Source organism: Corvus brachyrhynchos, unplaced genomic scaffold (genome assembly GCF_000691975.1).
Source record: "Corvus brachyrhynchos isolate BGI_N302 unplaced genomic scaffold, ASM69197v1 scaffold61, whole genome shotgun sequence".
Lineage (NCBI taxonomy): Eukaryota > Metazoa > Chordata > Aves > Passeriformes > Corvidae > Corvus > Corvus brachyrhynchos.
The window spans coordinates 9,859,540-9,880,197 of record NW_008236478.1 but is presented as its reverse complement, the minus strand read 5'-3'; the positions used below and the strand labels follow the sequence as shown (position 1 = coordinate 9,880,197).

The following is a 20,658-nucleotide window of genomic DNA, read 5'->3' as shown; positions in this document are numbered from 1 at the left end:
TGCCTGAACCATTTTGAACTTAAATTTCATTACGGTAAAGTAAAGATGCGAAAGATGGCCATCCTCAACACCCAGATTTCTCCTTTTCCATACCTTTGAATTAGCAAGGGTGAATTCCACCTCCCCACTAAACTGGCTGCACAGGTGGAAGTTTCTGAGCAGGGCTATAAGCAAGTAAGAAAGGCAGAGAAGTAGGTGGTGGCACAGGAGGTGAAAGGAAGCAGTTAACCAGAAAACCAAACCATAACACAGCCATAGGAAAGAATCTGACTATAAAAAATAGACAAATGCAATTGGTGGTGTTAGTTCCTACCATGACAATAACAACAGGAAAGGCAGACCCACTGCAGTCAGGAAAATGCAGTCCAGAGCAATGACTGGTGCACGCTGTGTAAGAGTGTTACCAGGTTCATGCAGCAAAAAACCATTTAATTGGAGGCTTCAGGGGAATGACTATATTGTCCATGCTTGACCTAAATCCTACTGCACAGAGCTCAGAGCAAAGTCAAAACCGACCTTCAGAAGTTTCTGGAGCAAATCCATTCCTGCCATGCGCAGGTTTCCATCCCCTCTGATTTATGGAAGACAGGCATATTGTGAGACACGTTATATGAAATTGCTGGAAGGAAAAATTAAGGGAAAAAATGGTTTCCTGGAGCCAACAAGGGTACAAAAAAGCCTTACTGAATGGAGCTTTTCCTCTATAAAATGATCTCTTGTTTGAAGTTGGTCTCTGGAGGGGCAAAAGTGTGTCAACAAAGTATTTTTCTGAAATGAAGATGAGGGAAACACATTTTAAAATACCACACATGGGAATAAAATCCAAGCATGTTGAAGATGAAGTGGGTCATTGTATGCTTTGATTCACTGACTTGTGTCTCCTGTAATCACACAATGTATGAGTACAGTAAATGTGGAGGCACCAGCCTGCTTGCTGGTCCAGGATCTTGGCCGTGGCTGGAAATGGAAGAGGGGAGGATTATTTTCAAGGCCAGATTCACACCCACTGAGCACGAACCTCATTGTCTGCAGTAGCACCGAGTACTACAGGTGAACTATGGTGAGTGAAGCAACCAAATGGTCACTTAGCACTCCATCTTCACTGGCTGGGGTGGCCTTGGTGCTCTGCAGATATGTTGGCAGGTTCCATCTATTCATCCATCCACTTCAAACAAACATAAAAAGGCTTTTAGTATAACAGAAGGAGTTATTAGGTTAGCTGCTATTACCCAAGCTAAGGAAGTAACAGAGGTAAGGAAATCAGGAAGCCAATCTCCTAAGGCATCCTGGTCAATGGGAAGCAGAGAAAGTTTACTTCTAAATAGCATATTAAATGATGACCCTCTTCTCTGGGGGAATTTCAAGAAATATCCTTGGGGTTGGTCTCTGCTTGAGACAACATTTCCACTGTTTAAGGAGAACAGGAAAAAACGAGAGTTTCTGAAAGACACATTTTAAGTCCTTGTCAGATGTTGGGACCACATGCAGGTCTCTCCAATGCCAAACCCGTTCCCTACACACAAAGGCTCTCCCCACTTCCCAAGAATGCTGTGCTGACAATCCAAGGCATTTTCTTCTAAAACTGTGCTCACATGTGATTTATAGCCCAGAGACAAGCATTCAGTTTGCTCCCCAAACTTTTCAGTGGTGCTTGGATCAAAACTATTTAGGCTGTATTAAGGTCTAGGGTATTGATTTATTTTCATGAATTCATTTTCCTTTTCCTTGTCGCAGCTTTCACAGATTTATGAGGTTAAAGAGCATAAAGCTAATTAAATAATCTGACTGGTTAAACATCTGTTGAAACATAATAATAACTTCTGAAGCCAATGTTCCTGATGAGCTATTAATTATGATTTAAAAACTAGAGGCAGGGTTTTACCATCAAACAAAATCAACAAACCAAAACCCTAGCACCCTTCTGGGCTCAGAGTGAACCCTCAGGCTCCCTTTGAAGCCTTTTACACCTACTTAGACTCTTTCACACCTTCCAGTCCAGGTGTCCATTATAGGCTCTCTTACAGTCAGAGTTCCTAATGTGAGCCAGATGGTCTGGAGGGAAGGTCCAGTCCAGTTTGTAGATTGTTGTTGTGCAGCAGCTACAAACAGAATTTCAGATTCGGACACGATGGAGCTTAACTGCATGCAGACACTCAGCCCAAAACAGAAACTAATGCATCACCCTGGGTTAGTGGTTTAAGACCAAACAGCCACTTAAGTACGGAACTAAACCTTTTCTTCAGTTCCCTCTCGCTCTCCATCCCCATGGAGAAGCCCTGGACTGACTTGGGAATTCCTAAGCCCAGAAACTTCCACCAGAGTGATGTGCAGGAATTTGGTTCTCAGCCTGGCATAGTCTATCCTAATTTGCTTAGACTTTGCATTGTCTTCACATCTTGTTCTCAAAATAGCTTTGTCAAAAATTCATTAATGGATCAGATAAATAAATAAATTAGACCAATTCCCTCCCACTACTCAGGATCAGTTAATGTTCCAAGGCTGATGAAAGTATTTTGAATTAATAAGCAATTTGCAGCTGTTCTTAAATTCCCCTCCTCTAATGGTAAATTATAGGGGCTGTGGCACTCTCGTGAGTGTTTGTGCAGAGTGAGGCTGTGCCCCAAGGTCTGTAGGCATTAATGACAGATCCAGAGGAAAAGTGCCCACTGATGTCTACAGCACCTCCAGGCTCTCCTGCGCCAAAGCCACAGGAGTGCATGTGCTTGCCCTTTCTGTGACTTCTCCTTTTAGAAATGCAAAAATTGTTCACACAGTAAATATTACCCATATTGTAAATTATTCATAGTCCCAAAGTGCAGTGGGTGAAAGTGGGGTTGAAGCTTATGCTGAGACTTTGCTGCATAACCTACAAAAGGAAGGGAAGTTTTACACAAAAAAAATGAAGAGGGAAGTCCCTCAGGGTCTTATGGTTCAGTTCAGATCTCTAACAGCCCGTAGACTGGAACCGACAGGAACATTTCAAGGTTAAAAAAAAAAGATTAAAACCATAGTCTCACAGGTATTCCTAACAATAACTCAGATTATTCCAAGTGTAGGTGATATTATTAGGCAATAATGTCCAGAGCCACAAACGGATTTAGACTCTCAAACTTGCCTGCAATAAGCTTTAGACACTTCAGCACATGCATGCTGTGGAGGGCTCCTGAGATAAGAAAAACCTTTCTGTGTGGCATGCTTTGGCTCTCAGTCTTTCTCCATCCTCATGGACTCTCATGAGACCCAGAACCACTCTGAAATGAGGGGTGTGTACATGTTGGGGCATAGTAAGTGCACCCAAATGTTTCCAGATCTGGCAGCAGCAGATGCTGCCCAGGTTGACTTTGCCTTATCTTGGTTGTCAGATTATCTCACATTGATTTTCACCACCCCTTGTTCTCATTAAAACTTCTCTACTCTCCCTGGTTTCTCTGAGGGTCTCTTCAGGGAATGCTTATTTCAAAAAGACAAGTATAGGTAGCTGCACCCCTTGTCCCAGCCCAGACACTTGCCTCAGTCAGTTCTTGATGGCCCATTCATATAGCTCCCGGTAAGGCTCATCCTTGTCTCCCATCCCAGACAAGGATTTTAACACACTGCTTCACCCAGCATACAGACAAATTAATATCCATGAAAGAGGATTGAGCCCCATGAACTGATAAATATTGCACAGTGTTTTGTCATCCCATCTTCTTTCCCTTTCCCCACTGACCTCTTCAGGTTCATTCTCAATACAACCTGCATCAGGAGCCACTTCTTTTTCACAGCAACCACACAACCCATTGAATACAATTACACACAACCCTAGGTTGAGCTTTGGAATCAGCCAACAAATCCTGCCTGAACCCTCACTCACCCACCACTGCTCTACCAGGACCCTCAGTGCTCAACACTGGGACTTCAGTAGGGAATCACTTGCTTAAAACTTGAATTTCAATGCTGAGCATCAGGATGTGGAAGCAGAGCTGACTCCATCTCATATGGCCTGAATGTGCAACATCTCCTTTTGATTCAGTTGATGCAGCCTGAGACTTGAGAAGCTTCCTGTGCTAAAACCATTAAATCATTAAACAATCATGTGCCTCACACAGTGCCTTTTGGTCAGCCACGGGATCCCAGCCAGCCTAGTCCACCTCTCTTTTTTCTCACTCTTCACATCTGGATTACAGTTTTTTTCCCCTTTTTGCCTTCCAAATTCATGTAGCCAACACAAGATTTTAAAAAACATATATCATCATAATATTTCTGTTTAATTTAATAAACACGCTTCTCCTTCCTTCCAACTATGTCCCTGTATGTGATTTTTTATTAGTAGTAGTATTACAATCTCCCCTAAATTTTGATCTGAAAACTGCTTGACATTCACAATGAGGCATTAAAAAGGATTTATTCCATCCTTGAAGTACGCATGAAACTCCTCTTAATGTGAGAGCTCAGACTGGTGTAAATCAAGACTAAATTCACTGATATCAGGGGGCCTGAACAGGTAGAACCAGCATAAAGCAATGGTAAAACAAATCTTTTTGTATTTATCAAGGGTAAAATCCCAACACCATCAGCGCAATCACCTTCTGTCCTAGCTCTACCTGCACAACTACATTTAAAATATAGTCAATTGACCTACTAATAATAATTTTTTTTGAAATTCAGGAACAAATTGTTTTTTGTTTTGCAAGGACAAGTCCTTCTTTTCTGCTCACACACAGACACATATGAAACAATTCACAGTGAGCAATTATTCTTTCCTCCATGACCCAAAATAAACTCATCTCTATGGCCTCATATAGAAACATCAGCAGATTTGTTTAATTAATGTTTCAGGGTCAAGGGAAAAATGTATAGATAAATATATTTAAAGGTTTTGAAAGCTTCATGGCAGCAGTTCAATACTGCTTTCCTTGCCTTTATTTTCTGTCTTAGGGAAAAAAAAGCAGCACATAAAGCTTAGAAAAGTGATCTGTCTCTGGGCCTGGGGTTCCTGTCACCTGCCATTTCCCTGATGTAGCACCATGATATACAACAGCACACCAGCACTCAAGTGATGTATTACACTAATATGTCAGTAATGCAATGGTGCTTTGATAGTCCTTAATAATCAGAGTATTTCACTGGGGAGAGGGCCAAGGGAAAAGGAAGACCAGGGCAGAAGGCAAAGTCAGCTAAGCACGGCCTCAGCCTGGTGAAGCGTGTGGTGCCATGAGTGGAACAAGACAGGGTTGAGCTGACTCCAGGAGCAGTTATGATCCATTTTCCTGAGCAGCACCACATTCCCTGACAGAGGGGTATTTCGCACAACCAAGAGAATTTCATAATGTAGCAAACAACGTTTGCACTGCCTTTAATAAAGGGAATAAGAGGTCCATCCATGACAGAAAAACAGCTGGATTCAGGCAAAGATTGAGCTACTGCTCATGTAGGCTATGAAGTTTAAGTGTCTGCACTTGACTTCACAGCTGCACTTAGCTGGATTTCTGAACAGTGGAGCATGGGGTCTCAGTGGTAGCTTGTTAAGCCATGGCACTTTCATCATTCGTGCTTGTCTGTCCATAACTTGTAGTTCAGGATCCCAGGAACACAAGTGTTACACTATCACTGCTGTAAAGAGGGGCAGACACAAAATACTTCAAAAGCTGAGAGGTCTTCTGTGATGCTGGAGGCATCTCAATATATCACACTTGGGGATGGCCAAACGAGTCCTTCACTGCCTGCCTTTTTCAGCTTTCTGACTTAAAGGAAAAACAGAAACAACCGCAGTTTATGGACCTCAGAGCTAAAGGAAAGGGGGAAGGGTGGGGTATGCATGCATGTGCATGGGTGGAGATGGCTAATAGATGTCCAGAGACATTCTTCCATGCTCTCTTCTGTTTTTAAACGGTCTCTTGTGCCAAGGAGTGAAGAAACTTTTTCTTTTTTTTTTTTTTCTCACATTGGCACTTCACAGGCTAAAATCAGATAGGTGAGAGCATGGGATTCATGGGGTTGTGTTTGCAAAAGCAAACAGTTCTCTCCTCCTATTCATCCACCTCTGAGGCTCCAAAGAGAATCAGCCTGTAGAACGAAAAGTATGAAGATAATTATTTTTGGAGAGCAGCACTAAGAAGGAAGGAGAGGTAGATGTTTACTCTTTTATCTTAAAATTCTAGCCTTACAATATTTCTCTGTTGACACCCCATGTGCATTCATGACCCTGAACAACAGAGTTGGAGGAACAGATATGGCACGGGAAATTCAGAAGAGAAAGAAGACTTTGCCAAAAGGAAATCTAAAAAGAACAAGGATTGAAAAAGCATCCAGGGGTAACTCTGATGTACAAAAATACATTTATTTTCAACAATTTCAAAACCACTGCCTTTTTTTACAGTAGAAATATTCAAATGGAACAATAAAACCAAGAACAGTATATATATATATGTATATATATGACTCATGCAGTTGTATTACTGTGTTCAATACAGGTATTGCAATTGTCTGTCTCATTTAATCCTTTGAAACCACAGTGGTGGTTTGGGTTTAATGCACTGTCCAACATCATCAGAAAGAATGTGAGGATTCCGATTCAGTTTGTTAGACCTGGAATGTGTGTGGGAGCTGATTGAAGGGAAAGGGAGGAGAACAGGACATCAGGACATCTTTGTACATCCACGAAACCAAAGTTTAGCCCAGAAGAAAGTGCACACTTCCTGAACATGCTCTTACTGATGGCAACTGTGTCTGAAGCACGCTGTAGTCCCCCGTCACTCCGGTCTCACCTCTGATCCTTCCAGGTTTAGCACTAGGGTTCTCGAGTACTGGTTAAACTACACAGAGGGTCTGTTCATGGTTTATATCAGATTGTCAGCCACACAAAGCCAGAAGCTGCATCTAGTCTCCAGACCTCATGCATTATTCCTAAATTACAGCTAATCCATCATGGGGGAAAGGCTGGCAGCGATACAGGGCACTGGCTCAGTCTCTTGCTCTCTGTCTCTCTCTCTTTCCTCTTCTTACATAATTACAATAATGATCTACAGCTTCAAGGGTTTCCACTACATTTTCCTCAGGGGTAAAACTTGCAGGGGAAAAAACCCTAATGACAACCCCAAGTTGTTATTTCCCAGCAAGACACAGACAAATAAAAGTGGCCAATACTCCAGTCTGTGCTAACACTGCAGCTCAGGACATTCAAAAAATTGGTAAACAGGGCTGGGCTGCCCAATCCAAACCTTACAGAGGTCCCATGGATAGAGAGGAATGCAGTAATTACCCTCCTAGTATCCTAAAGGATATGATTTCAGTCATGAACACAAGCTTTTTTCAGCCGCCATCAGCCATGGCTGTGCCCTAAAGAAGCAGGTATGACCTGGCAAATATGGTCCCTGCACACCCTGGGGACATGCCTGGAGCACACACGCTGGTCCTGACAGCATGTGACAAACTACATTGAGAGGGAGTGACACCCACCAAGTCCCATGGAAGAGGAAGTTTGAGCAAACATAAGACTCAGTCAGGTTTCTCTGACATACGGTTTTGGCCCCATAGATTTTTCTCGTTTGCTTTGCAGGAAACTTTAGGATCATTTTGGATGGAAAACGACATTCTAGACAGATGTTTCTCCAAAAGTTTCATTCAGAAATTTCTCAACCTTCACTGAGATTAAATTTCTTTTTGAGAAGTGCAATTTTTTCCATTTTTTTCTACAGCTTACTCCCAATTTTTCCTTCTTACGTCCTGCCATTTGAGACATATAACAGCAATTTTTAAAAGTGTACAGGAATAAAATGTAAAAAAAATGTGAAAAGAAATTAAGAAAAGAAATTGTGAAAACTGTAAACCTCTGCCTTGCTAGGAAAAATAATGTGAGATCAAGCCGATGAGAAACCTATAAAATTCCAAACAACAATGAACATTTTCACTTTGCCTCATGGTTTATAAAGAAAAAAGTTAATACAGAAAATAATGAGTATTTTAGATTCAGTGCTCTGCAGCAGCTCACCAAAGCAGTACCTCAAATCCTAATGATCAGCAAAGACTGAGATCAGCCCACATTTTAGCCCATGGGACCATTGTGTATGTACACCCCTCCCATCTATACCTAAATGGGGAGCTATGGCCTTGTGCTAAGAGTCTTATCACCAGACTGGGCCATTACTGTAAACTACTTTGGTGTTTCAGTAGAACAGAGACAGTAATGCAACCGTTTATGTACTCATGACGGATGGAAACCAAGGTTAAATAGAATAATACAGCCATCTCTCTTCACCTTGCATTAGAAACCAGAGCAGGAAAGTGAGGGGGAAAACAGAAGAGAAGTATTTTTAAATCAACAGAAAAGGCCCACAAACCTCACTGAAATAGAGAAGAACTGAGAATATTTAGTTTTAGTACTTATCAGGAAACAGTTTTTCCCTATTTTTTGAGTTTACAATTTTAATCTTGAAATACCTCCTGAGTTCTGCAAAACTATGTTTAACCACTTTTCTCTCCACCTGCAGAGCTATCAGGATTTTAACCTTTGAAAGACATTCCAACCCATTAACAGAGTGAACACATGTTGCTGAGGCTGGTTTGTAGCCCACAGGCCTGTTGCAATGCAGAGAGATAGCAAGTAACACCTAAATACCAGCCATCTCCTCATTCCAGCCCAGGTATATTAAAGGTGATTGAGGTCCTGTATCCAGATCCTAAGAAATTATAACAAACGTTGTCATCTGCTGTCATTTCTGCCTCCTGTTACCAGACAAGCACTAGGACATCTTCCTAGACATGCCTCCAATCTTCCTTCCCCTCCTGCTGGGTCCTACAAGTCAATACTCTGCAGAATAAGGTTCATTTTTGACATCATCAACTCAAGAAAAACGAATAAAAGTAACTCACCACTAAATCAACCTCTTGCCCCAAAACTCCAGCACTTCATAGGGATATCCTCAATTCAGTGTCAAAGAAAATTTCTAAAGAGTTTTTTCAATGCATTTTCCTCATTAACCTCCCTGTTCTAACCAGAAAACACCAACCCAGCATGCAGAAATCTCCATTCTGAATTGGAAGCTGGCATTCCACAGCACTCACAAGAAAGACCTTCCATAGCTCATTTATGCAGGTCTGACCCTCCACTGCCCCTCCAAAGAGCAGTCCCTAATCGCATACATCATGTTCAGCCAAAATTTACTACTCTTACACATCCTAAATAGCACTTCACTTCATCAGCTTAACTGCTAAAAGCATGCCTTCCCCCAGGGAATAAAGCCACTGCAACCTGCCCCACTGCTGAGCTGAGGTTGTACTGGGTATAGCAAGGCCACTGATACTTGCCCACACTGAGGTGGTGATAATTTCAGGATTCTTTTCCTCATTTTCACTAATAGATGCCACCAAGATCATTCTCAGAAGTGGGCAACAGTGACAGAGATGAATAGATGATAAACGTAATTAAAATATTCATGACAGGCTCATAGTCTGGCCTGCTAATATCTTTTTCTGCTCCACCACAAGAAATGACACTATATATATATACATATATGAAAAAAAAGGCTTTCAGTTATACATAAAGAAATAAACTATTCTGTTTATAGACAGCAGTGTCAGATTGAAATATGACAGACAACTGGAACACGCTTGGAACCAAAGTGTGATTCAAGTGCTCACCAGGGTCCCTGTTTGGCTGGCGTGTGCGTGTGTGTGTGTGTGTGTGTGCACGCGGGCGTGCATGTGTGTGTGTGGTTCAGGTTTTCTTTTAAACATCTCTTCTTTTACTAAACATTAAATTATTTCCCAAGAAATAAAAAGCTATGTACATTGTAATTATCTACAGTAGGCCTTCGGCATCCTCGCTATTCACATGCACAGGGTTCGGGCTGCATTCATAAACTCAGGCTTGCTCCTCCACTGCTTGTGGTGCTGTCCCCTCCAGCCAATCTGTAGTCCAAGGAACACTGACGTGTGTGTTTGCTCTGATTTTATTTTTTTTTCCTTTCTCAGCAGTCAACAGTGCCAGAGGGTGACTGAAATTAAAAGCAATTAAAAGAGGCAAGATCCTGCAAAAAGCTGAGACATGCATGTCACTGGAAAGCGAGGGATGTTGGCATGTTGCAGAGCCTGGTCCAACAACCCAGTCTGAACCCTCTGGCAAGATGAAGCAGCTGATTCATGATTTATTTTGAAAAGGCCTGAAAAGGGACAAGTTACTTACAATATGTTGCCTAAGGTGCAATATCTATCTGTTGGATTTGAATACTTAATTCCTGCATTTAACAGGAGGCTGGCATTCAAATTCATTGCACACTTGACTCATTCATTGCTTTTTATTTCTAATCTGATGTTCATTTCCTAAATATGAAGTACCCCTGCTATTTATGAATGCAGCCCTGGTAAACACAAAAAGCCCACCCCATCCCCTCCCAAATGATAATAATGACATATAACTCTTTCTTTTTTCATAATAATAATAATAATAATTATAACAATAATAATTACAAATAAAAAGTCAGAAATGCTGTAGACCAAGTGGATTCTCAGTATTAAACACTAGTGCAGTTGGGGATTTCCTTTGTGCTTTCACTGTTGGCAATTGTTGAGATGCTTCCTGTGGAGGAGAAAATGGAGAAGAGAATCAGTCCAGCGGCTTCAACAGTGTGGTCCATATTGCTTCTCACTCCTCCTTAGGATGTGGTAGTGTAAGTGTAAAGACAGAAAAGACGCTTAAAAGTAACACATCCTTTTATGTATTTGCAATAAGCAGGGAGCATGCAGAAAACTCAATTACTACAGCTCAGCTGACCAGAAGTAAACTCATTAAGCTGTTAGGGACATATTTGCTTGTAATCATAGCACACCAACAGCGTAAGCTTGGATCAGCTGATTCTTCTGAGGGAGCAGGGAATTTGGCACTCCTCCACAGGAGAGGCAGGGTCATGAGCAGGAATAGGTGTGAGCCACAGCTATTACTAACTTCTGCACACCTACTGCTCCTCCAGGTGCCTACCCTGGGAAAAGCTGCAAAGCTGTAAGAGAAACTCCATTGCCATGCTGCTGAGAGAGATTTATTCCCTATCTGAGTGCCTCAGGGCTCTGCTTGTACCCGGGGTCACAGTCACTGCTTCTCCTAATACCCAAAAGACCAACATCCTCAGCCAGGCTGTGAAACAAAACTCAGCTGAGGGCTGTCTCTCACCCATCACTCGTGTGTCCAGCTCTTTGTCCATCAGCTCCTCGGGGTCTGTGAACTCACTCAGAGTGATTTTGGGGGCATTTTCACTTTGGCTGACAGAGCCAATCATTTCCTGCTCCTTGTCATGCTGAACTTGGGCATAGATGTTAATCCAAGGGATTTTCCTGCACAGGAAAGGAAAATGAGAGGTTATGTTTTGTAACACAGGGATTCTCAGCACATCATTTATTAGTGAGACAAAATAAGTGTGAACAATCCCAGAAATGCAGCACCAGCAGTGATGAGAAGTATGAGCTCTCAGAATGGTGAAAGTACCACAGAGATGTTCATCTCTGAAAGTGCCCTCAGCATCCACTAATTCCAGTAACAGCCTAAAGGTATTTCAAATCTCAGACCATTGTCTTCATATCCTGTGCACAAAGGCTCCCCCAGCTGAAAACTTCAGTGTTCTGCCCTTTTAAATGAGAAATCGTGCACACAGTGGACACTGCACTCAGCTCAGAGAGCAGCAATCAACTAAGTACAATCAGCTGCAATTGTCAACTCTCCCAGTATTTATTACATGATCAGTGGTGCATTGGAAACTCAAAGTAAAAATCAATTTGGCACTAGTATCAACAGAGCAAAAATATTGCTGGGCTTGTTGCTGCTGACAGGCCCACACTGACTCAGAAGAAATTGCCACATCTGAAAGAGTTATAAAGAATTGTTCCTGCCTCAGAGTACAGAAAGGATTTGGACCTTATAACACCCATCCAAAGTCTATTTGTTACCATTTCATTGCAAAAACCAGTTTGTCATGCTATGGATCATGCAAGTTTGCAGGGACTTATTTTCCCTTGCTGTCCAGGAAGCCAAGGAAGTGAAGGGATTATTTCTTCCTCCTTCTCCCAAGCAAAGTTACCTTGGCCTGCTAGAATGATATCCTTGATAATCAGTTAGGTAGACAGATAGTTATACAGGCCTAGACAGTTAGGCAGTAATCCCTGGAGGAATGCAAGTTTAAAATGAGAGAACTGAAAAGGAATGAGCTAAGCATCACTGGGGTTGCCAGGACTGCATTGCCTGTTGGAATTTGACTTTTTCCTAATGCTCTTAGGAAGTCTTTGTGCCATGCAGTTCACACTAATTCAATCAGGAAAATTTGGAGAATATTTTCAGTTCCTTAAAGCACATGAGAGAGAGAGAGAGAGAGAGAGAAAGAGAGAGAGAGAGAAGATGTGTTCAAAAGAAGTAATATAAAATGCTGTATCTTTGTATCTTTATGCTGATCTATGTGCTGTTGGATATGTCAGAAACCGAAAGCAGTGGAAATTGCCTCAGCAGTCATGAATTCAATAGATCTATGCTGATTTTATGCCACTGAAGTTCTGGCCTCAACCAACTTGTGCTATTGGCTTGATTTGGCATTCTGTTCTTAACCAGCAGCAAGCCAGGACATATTTGGGATGGTCAGCAGCAGCTGACAAATCTCATGATCTCCCTTTCTCCTACCTTCTAATGTTTAAATATGCCTTAAATGTCACCAGAAGATATAGGAGCTACACAGGGAATGAGAGAGAACTAATGCATTCCCATAGGATTCCCATAGAGCCCAGAACTTGTCTGGAGATGTATACAGACATGAGAATATGTCTGGAGATACTAGAAGACTTAATTTTGCTTCCAAACAATGCAACAGCAGAGCAGTGATCGTCTCTGAACTTTGAGTGGAAAGGTGAGAAAAGCTCTTTAGAATTGAGAGGCACAGAGCCAAGGTACTTCAGAGAGTTAGGGAAAAAAGAAGCTGAGATGGCTGTACATATGTGAATCCATACCCAAATACCTAATCCTGCTGTGCCTCCCAGCACAGACACAGGTGGCCACAACCACATCACTCTGAGCACAAACAAGCACACACTTCTGGCTGTCCCAGGACACACACATCAACTGCTCCATAGCCCCACCACTGCTCAGCCCTCACACACACAGCATTGACTGATATATGCTCAATCTTCCAGAAAATAAACAACTTTTTTACAGATTATTTCCATACTTTTCCCCCTCTTCCTTCCTTTTCCACTGGGACCTCCTCAATAAGCATCTCTCTGGCAGCAGTGTTTAACAAGCCTGCTGAGTCTATAAACTGATGGACTCTTAACAAGGAGTTTGTGTGCAAACCAGCAAAGCACCAGATTTTTGAATTTGTAGAATTAAAAAATCATGTCAGCCTATGCTCTCCCATAACCTTTCCCTGTAAGCAGAAGTTCTGTATTCAGGCTGGGACCAGCATTTATCAGAAAAGTACACATGGCTAATGGACCTCTGCATCACTGAGAGCTACAGGAAAGCTTTTGGGTTTGCCCCCCTTTTTCCATTAAGAATCGTTGCATGATCTCACTTCTGCTCCACTGAGCCAGGGGTTTTAGACAGAACTGAAAAGTTGCTTTCTGTTCTGAAAAATCAAGCTGAGAACACTCTGTGTGTATGACTTATCCTAAACTTTGTCAATTTGATCTGGGTTTTTCTCCTTTGGGACAGAAAGATAAGAGAGGACAGCCAGTTAATAAGATCTTGGGCTAAGCAGAACTGATGCTTTAACCACCTTCCTCCTCACCTCCAATTTGTAATACACTCAACTTTCAGACAGATTTTAACAAGGCAGGGTCTCCACAGCCCTGGAGCACAGTAGACAGCTGATGGCTGCTATACTCAAAGCTCAGGGTGCTTAAGTAGTACAAGAGTCAGTTTTATGAGCTGTAGTAGCAGAACGTGACCCGGAGACTGCCAAAGCAAAGTGGATTAACAAGCTCCTCACTGGTCTCTGGCAGCTGGAATATACAGACCCTTCTTCCCAGTAACTGCTGACCACAGGACCAGAGACATCAGGCCAAACCTAGGAAACCATCTCACCAAGACACAAGGGAAAGCATGTCTTACACAGAGTTGTACCCACATCTTGTCACATCTCCCAGAAAGACTTCTTTGCCTTCCTCATCCTACATCTGGGTGTGAGAGTAATCACCAGCTGCCTCCCCAGCACACTACTGAATCGATGCCTTAACCAAATCCCATTCCCCTGGGAAGTTGTATTCCACCTCCCAGAAGCAGAGAGGGGATTTCAGGCTGCAATAAGGAGGTCGTGCTGAAGGCCTTGAAATCTGTGCCAGAGCAGAGTCACACAAACGCATTCCCTGGAAATTGTCCTGGGCCACTGAAGTCAGTGGGACCTTGATAACATATCAGTGTGCACAGGATCAAGCACTAGAAGGAGTGCCACTCACAGATTATGACAATGGTTAATGCAAGTTGTTAGCAAGGAGGGAAACTTTAAACCTGGAGACTAGAATAGATGCCTGACTTATCATATCATTTAATTTTGAATATTGTTTGTATCCCACTAACATCCTTAGAGAATACTAGCCTTATTCTAGGGTGCAGAAAAGCTGGAGAAAGAAACATATAGCTAGATCTGGACAGGAAAAGCTCTAGTTTTTCATTTAGAGGAACTACTATGTCCAGAAAGTTTTACTTATTAATTTTTTTTTAAGTCAGACTCAGCTTATGTTTCTAATACAATATTTTGCCACTGGTCAGGATTTAAGCGTGCAGACCACTTTATACTGTGAGAACTGTACTGAATGCAAAGTTCCTCCTAAGGAGCTCCATCTGCCTAAAATACATCCCCATAAAGCAGACCTTCAGTAAATAGGCCATTCTTATCACATATTTTGCTTCACAGCTTGCAGCAGCCAAGTGCCATGGGCCAGCCCTGGCCCTGCCTGATGTCTGGAAGCAAAAGGTTTATGTTAACATCTGTCACGGTAAATCTCAGCAGAGATTCCCAAAGGCATTTTGATGCTTTACACAAATTTTTCTGGCTTTGAGTCTCCCACCTTTAACATAATCACACCCGTTCCTCTGCAAGACTAACCTATTCACTTTGCAAGATACAAATGAGATGCTGCTGCACTAAGGCAGCTGGCCAGGTGGGTATAGACTGTGTGAAGTCATCCATCCTGTGGTTTTTGACTAAGCTTGCTTTGTGTTTCTCAGTATTCAGTGAGCACAAAGGGCTCCCATTTCTGGTCTGTGGTTGAAACACATCTGCTGAAGCAGAAGATGATTTCTGAGCTCTTGGGGAACATTTGGAGCACCAACTTTGTGGTGAAATGGCAGTAGATGGTTTTCTCTCTAATATGAGAAATAGGGAACTACATTCATCTAAGCCTTAGGCCAGCATAATTCACTCTACATTTGCAATTCAGGCACAACTCTGCCTAGGTTTCCTGTAAACCACCCAGAGTCTCCTCCTCCCATCCCAAAGTTTTTCAGCTTACCTCTTGAATTTGTAGATTAAAAAAACAGCCAAGCCCACAAACACCACAGACAACAACATCAGCATTGCTGAACTGCTGTGACCCGAGCTGGAATCCACAAGGGGTGCTGCAGGAGGAAAGGCAAAGCATTACATTTGTGGGATATTACAAGGAAACACATTAACTACCCAAGAGTTGAGCTCAGCTCTGTCTTTGTCACCTCTGCTTTATCACTGGTGCATGCTGGTTTTGGCAAGAGCAATCGGTAGGAAACAAATTGGTTCTCTTGTCCTTCAAAAGTCAAGGCCCTTTTCCAAGACAGAGCTGTGTAACATCCCCGAGTGAAAAGGCACAGCAAGCCACGCTTAGCTGAATGCCTGATCACTCCTGTGTTAACACTCAGGGCTATTACTTTTCAGGTTTTTCCAGGTACTGGAGAGGAAACGAATTTTATGAAGCATGGCTTAATACATATCTATTCCCCTTTGGAGAAGATACCTTAGAGCATCAATGAACTCCCATCTTCCAAGGATATTCATCTATCTCACATGTGACAGGGATCTACTGTTGTGACAAGCCTCAAGGTCCATCCTTCTATAGGACCTTAGAGACTTTTAAATTTAATCCGTTTTCATAATGTGGAGAAGCCCAAACCAATGATCCTGGATCCAAGCACACAATACATTATAATATTTTGGAGATTTTGATCCTTGACATTTTGGTTGGGCTAAATACAGTATATTCCTATACCTTGTTTATGCAGCTATTCCAAGAGCTCATCAGAGCACACCATCTTAATGGCCTGAGCACTGTGCTGAGATCAAGTGTCTGATGAGAAGTCTCTAATGATGCACAAATGATTATAAGTAGCAGCTGAATGTTTCTTGTTCTGCTTAAATATTTGGTTTGGGTGTTTTACTATTCTCTATTCTTTTTCTGTCACCCACAAGACAGGGACAAAGTCATGCAAATAGAGTCAGTTCTGATTTCACTGTCAAATTTCCACACCTTACAGTCTGATCCCTCCAGTATTCTACTGCAAATACTTCTGACTCTTTAGTGGGAAAGACTGTCACTTCATCCAAGTCAAAACACTATGGCAATGGTCATGAAACCCTCTGCACTAGAGAGGATGCAAGAATAGCTGCTAAATGTAAGTTAAATGCAGTTCCTTGCTAGAACCAAGCCATATTCTGGAGAATTCCAGCCACCTGCAGACCTCAGACATTGTATTGCATTCCCAGTTTTGCAAATTATTTGGTTTCAGGCTACTCGTGTCAGCATCTGACTCACACTCCAAAAGAGCAGTTAGAGAGTGAAGGTAAAAAGGTGTTACCTGTAGGAAAGGTCACGAGCCTCGATTTAGCCCAGCTCTTGGCTCTCTGAGAAGAAGCTGAAGTGTATAATTGTGGGATGTGAATCCCAATCTTTCAGAGAGGCTATCAGCAAGGGCACTTGCACAAGATCCCACATTTCAGACAATTGCAAGGGCAGTCATAAAAAGCAAGGGCAAAAATAAATCCATCACCTCCTTTGTAACCATCACTGTCTCATCAATAGCTGAGAGCTTCACACTAGGCTGGTTTAAAGTAAAGGGAGTAGCAAAGCTTAAAGTGACTCTTTGTTACTTTGTGCAAAAATGGAGATAGGTAATGTTGGAATTTAAATAAGTTCTAATTTGTAGAAGTCAATATTCAGGCACATATTTCCCTGTAAGAGGCCTAGATCTTCTTTTCATTAGTACTTTGCCCCTTTAAAGCTTCTTAGCTAGTCATAACAATAACAAGGCCTTTGCTGTAAGGATTTGATCCAACATCCATGAAACTTAGTAATATCCCACTGAATTCCACAGGTGTTCAATAAGGATTTAACACCATTCACCTGGTTTTCTAAAACACTTGAAAAACACCAATGCACTTGTTAATTAAGCCACAGGGAACTCTTACAAGGTACTTTTTATACTTGTACAAACTGGAGCATGAAGATGCCCCTGATGGATTGGTTTTAACTCTCCCTGCTTCTACAAAAATGTCTCAGTTGGCACACATGCCAGTGCCACATACCAAACTGTGAGTGCTGTGATGTAGACTGATTATCCTGGGGTTGTCTGAAGCCTCAGGAGAACCACAGCTATGCCTTTGACTCAACACTCACCTAATGTTAGCTGAGTAACATACACAACCACTTCAACACCAGGCTTCAGCTCAAACTGGACCAGGTTCTGGTTGAGAGCATTAAAAAGGATTTCTACCACCTGATGAAATAAGAAGAGATACAACAGTTACAGTAGAGAAGACAGCAAGGTCTGGAGAACATTTGGGAATACACAAAGCCCATGAATAGTGGCTGACATCTCTTACTGCCTTCTGCAGGGCCTGAGGAAGTGGAGAGAAATGCACATGTGCTTTCCGTGGAACTGGATGTCACTGCATGTAAGTCTCCCTTACAGGACTTTTGAGACTCTCATTGTATGCTATCCTATCTCTCCTGGGAAGCAAACCAAGAAGGTTAGCAATTTTTTTTTTCTTTTTTGGGGGGGCTACAGGAGGAGGGAAAACAACTAAGGACCTTTTCACCTTCCACAATATCCTTTGAGTCTGATCAAACACATTTGGAAATCACTGACATATTGGCCTTTCACTGGTGGATAATGGAACTAAATTAGGCACTCCAGACCTGCATTTCTTTATCCCCACTGATCCTGTCATGTAGCTTCTATTTAAATAGGCTACTGGGGATGAGGCAATCCAAGGTCAATGGAAAATTTTCCATATTTCTCCTTCACTTAGAAGAGGGGCCTTGGACTGGATATACTGGAATTGCTGAGCTGGGACATCAGCACCCAGCTCTGATGTGTTATTTGGTTGCCCCAGAGCACACACTTGGCACGTCACCCTCAGTTTGTTAATGCCTGATCTCCATAGAGCAGTTCTGATGGACAGGGCACTGCTAATGAGTAGTTCTAATGACCTCCTCTCCAGGCAGAGCTTCTCAAGCAGAAGGCATCAACAGGTGCCAAATTACAACTGAGTAGACTGTCAACAGAAATTAGAGCACTAGAGCGTCAGGCCTCACGGTCAATTAGTCAGAAATCTAATTGAGATGTCAGCATAACACTGACATACAAAATATTGACACAACAGCTTGTTCAGAAGAAGTTTTAAATACTGGTAGGTCCTACTGAACAGGACAGAAATTACCCCAAGAACATCCCTCCAAAAAGCCTTTCAAACCTTCCCACCCCAATGCATCTCTCCTGCACACTGACCACCGTAAATTTAACAGACCAGCTTTGATAACTTCCTAGGGCAAAAGAACTACTCTGCAGGGACTGACTTGACTCAGTGGGTGACAAGAACTTCCACTGAATTCACCAGTCCTCTGAATTATTTAATGTTTGATCCAAACTTTCAAGAGTTACTTGGCGATGGGATCACACATAGTTTGCACACTGTAAAAATGCTGCATACAAGAACATTAGCTAGAGCCAAGCAGCCTTTCCAGCAGTACTTCACTCCTTTGCCTTTATAGACCTGATTTAATCACTTGGTAATTCTAACATGAAAGCTTCAGCAGCCTAGTGCTGTTGTTCTGAGCTCTTTCCTTGCCTTCGTATCACTGTTGCCATTCATCACTGTAATTACCTATTTATCTAAATGGATGGATATTGTAACTTCCAAATATAGTTTGCACAGGCCATTCACTGCTGCAGAAAAAAAAAAAAGTAGTCTTGTTTTGGTGATCTATGAGCTGAAGAGCCTGATTTATTTTTAGTAAACCTCAGTATATTATCTTGCTGCTTTGGCCTCCCTCTATTAGCATTCCCTCAGGGAGTAGAGGGAGTACATATTCAAGGTTCCTTTCACCATAACTACTGTAGAAAGGACACACCACTGATTTAGGAAGAATCTCTGCTAGTGGTAGACTGTGACATATCTCAGTGAGGTATTAGAAAATCCCAGTTTTCCTCCAAAAATAATTTTCTTTAATGCCATAAACTATAGTGCCACAGTCCCAGATGCATCCATTTCCACCACACTTATTGTAAGTACTTCCAATGCTGCACAGCTTCAGGGGCCCATCTGCAAACAATATGATAGGAATAAATGTTCCATGAATCCTTCTTTCCTTACTTGCTCCAGATCAGCCTCACTGCTTTTCCTCCTCTCTGTTGTGTTTTTGTGGGGCAGTATGAAGAGTTCAGCAGATGTAGGCAGCCCAGGGAACACAGCTACCAGGATCTGTTCATCAGGGATACCAGTCACCTAGAAGGAAAGTAAAAATGAGGTCTCTAGCTGCTATTTTGTTGCTTATGTTTCCATTCACTACCAGAAACGGTGCTCCCATCAAATTGTTATTTTCCAGTTCCACTGTAGGTGTTGTGGTCCTAATGAGCTGTTCTGCCTATTTGGTGGGCCACAAATGAAGCTTCTGCTAAAGATGCACTCTACTTTCCAGAAGTGAATGTAGGCTTGACAACACCCCTGGGTCCAAAGATCTCAACCCAAAGTCCAAACCTAACTTGTCTCCAGATCTGAATGTTCCATATAGTCCTCCTTGCTACAAAAGAATAACTGACCCAAAGTCAGATCCAGAGAGTATGTCTCGGAGCAACCACTGGTAAATGTGCAACTAGCAGGGACAATATGAAGAAAAGTGCCTGCAATCACCTTCTGTTATCAGGTTGTGGGGATCCACATTTGCCACACATGAACAGGAATGTCCCCAGAGGGAGACTTTGCTCCCGGGGATGATTGGGAGGGCTGTGCTAGGAGCTGCTCAGTTTGCTGAACCAGGAGTACCCGGCTCTCACAGCTGCCTTCAACAAGACCCGCCCACCGAGGCTGCTGCCCTCTCTCCCCAAATCCAAGCAGTGCACCCTCAGTAGGGCAGGAAGCCTCCCCTCCTTGAGAAATGCTCTGCTACATGAGGTTAACTCCATTAGCTCTCTGGTCCCACCCCACCTCAAACTCCTTCATCTCACTCCAGAGCTGAAATGTACCAATGGGGCAGCCCAGTCCTGGTGGGATATACAGGAGAGCACTTCTACAAGATTTCTACTGTTCTCTGTAACCATTCACAGTTACAAGCTAATTATTTTTGTCCTGCAAGCTTGATTCTGAATACAGTAAAAGGGAACAACAGTTTAAAGCAATAAACTTAGTATTTTCTCAGGATAGAAAAACAATAAAGGAAACTCTTATAAACTGTGAATTTTGA

The 20,658-nt window shown here is 42.4% G+C and overlaps 1 protein-coding gene across 1 annotated transcript in view; it reads right to left on the bottom strand.

Moving 5' to 3' along the window:
- Window positions 1-6,298: 6,298 nt before the first annotated feature.
- The window catches only part of SORCS3 (sortilin related VPS10 domain containing receptor 3), a 277,450-nt gene continuing 263,090 nt past the window's right edge, over window positions 6,299-20,658 (bottom strand). The window contains exons 24-28 of the mRNA XM_008643870.2: window positions 19,572-19,703; window positions 17,593-17,692; window positions 15,460-15,565; window positions 11,144-11,304; window positions 6,299-10,555 (exon numbers count right to left, since the gene is read on the bottom strand). Coding sequence (XP_008642092.2) covers window positions 10,491-10,555; window positions 11,144-11,304; window positions 15,460-15,565; window positions 17,593-17,692; window positions 19,572-19,703 — 564 coding nt within the window. The 3' untranslated portion in view covers window positions 6,299-10,490. The remainder of the gene's footprint in view (window positions 10,556-11,143; window positions 11,305-15,459; window positions 15,566-17,592; window positions 17,693-19,571; window positions 19,704-20,658) is intronic.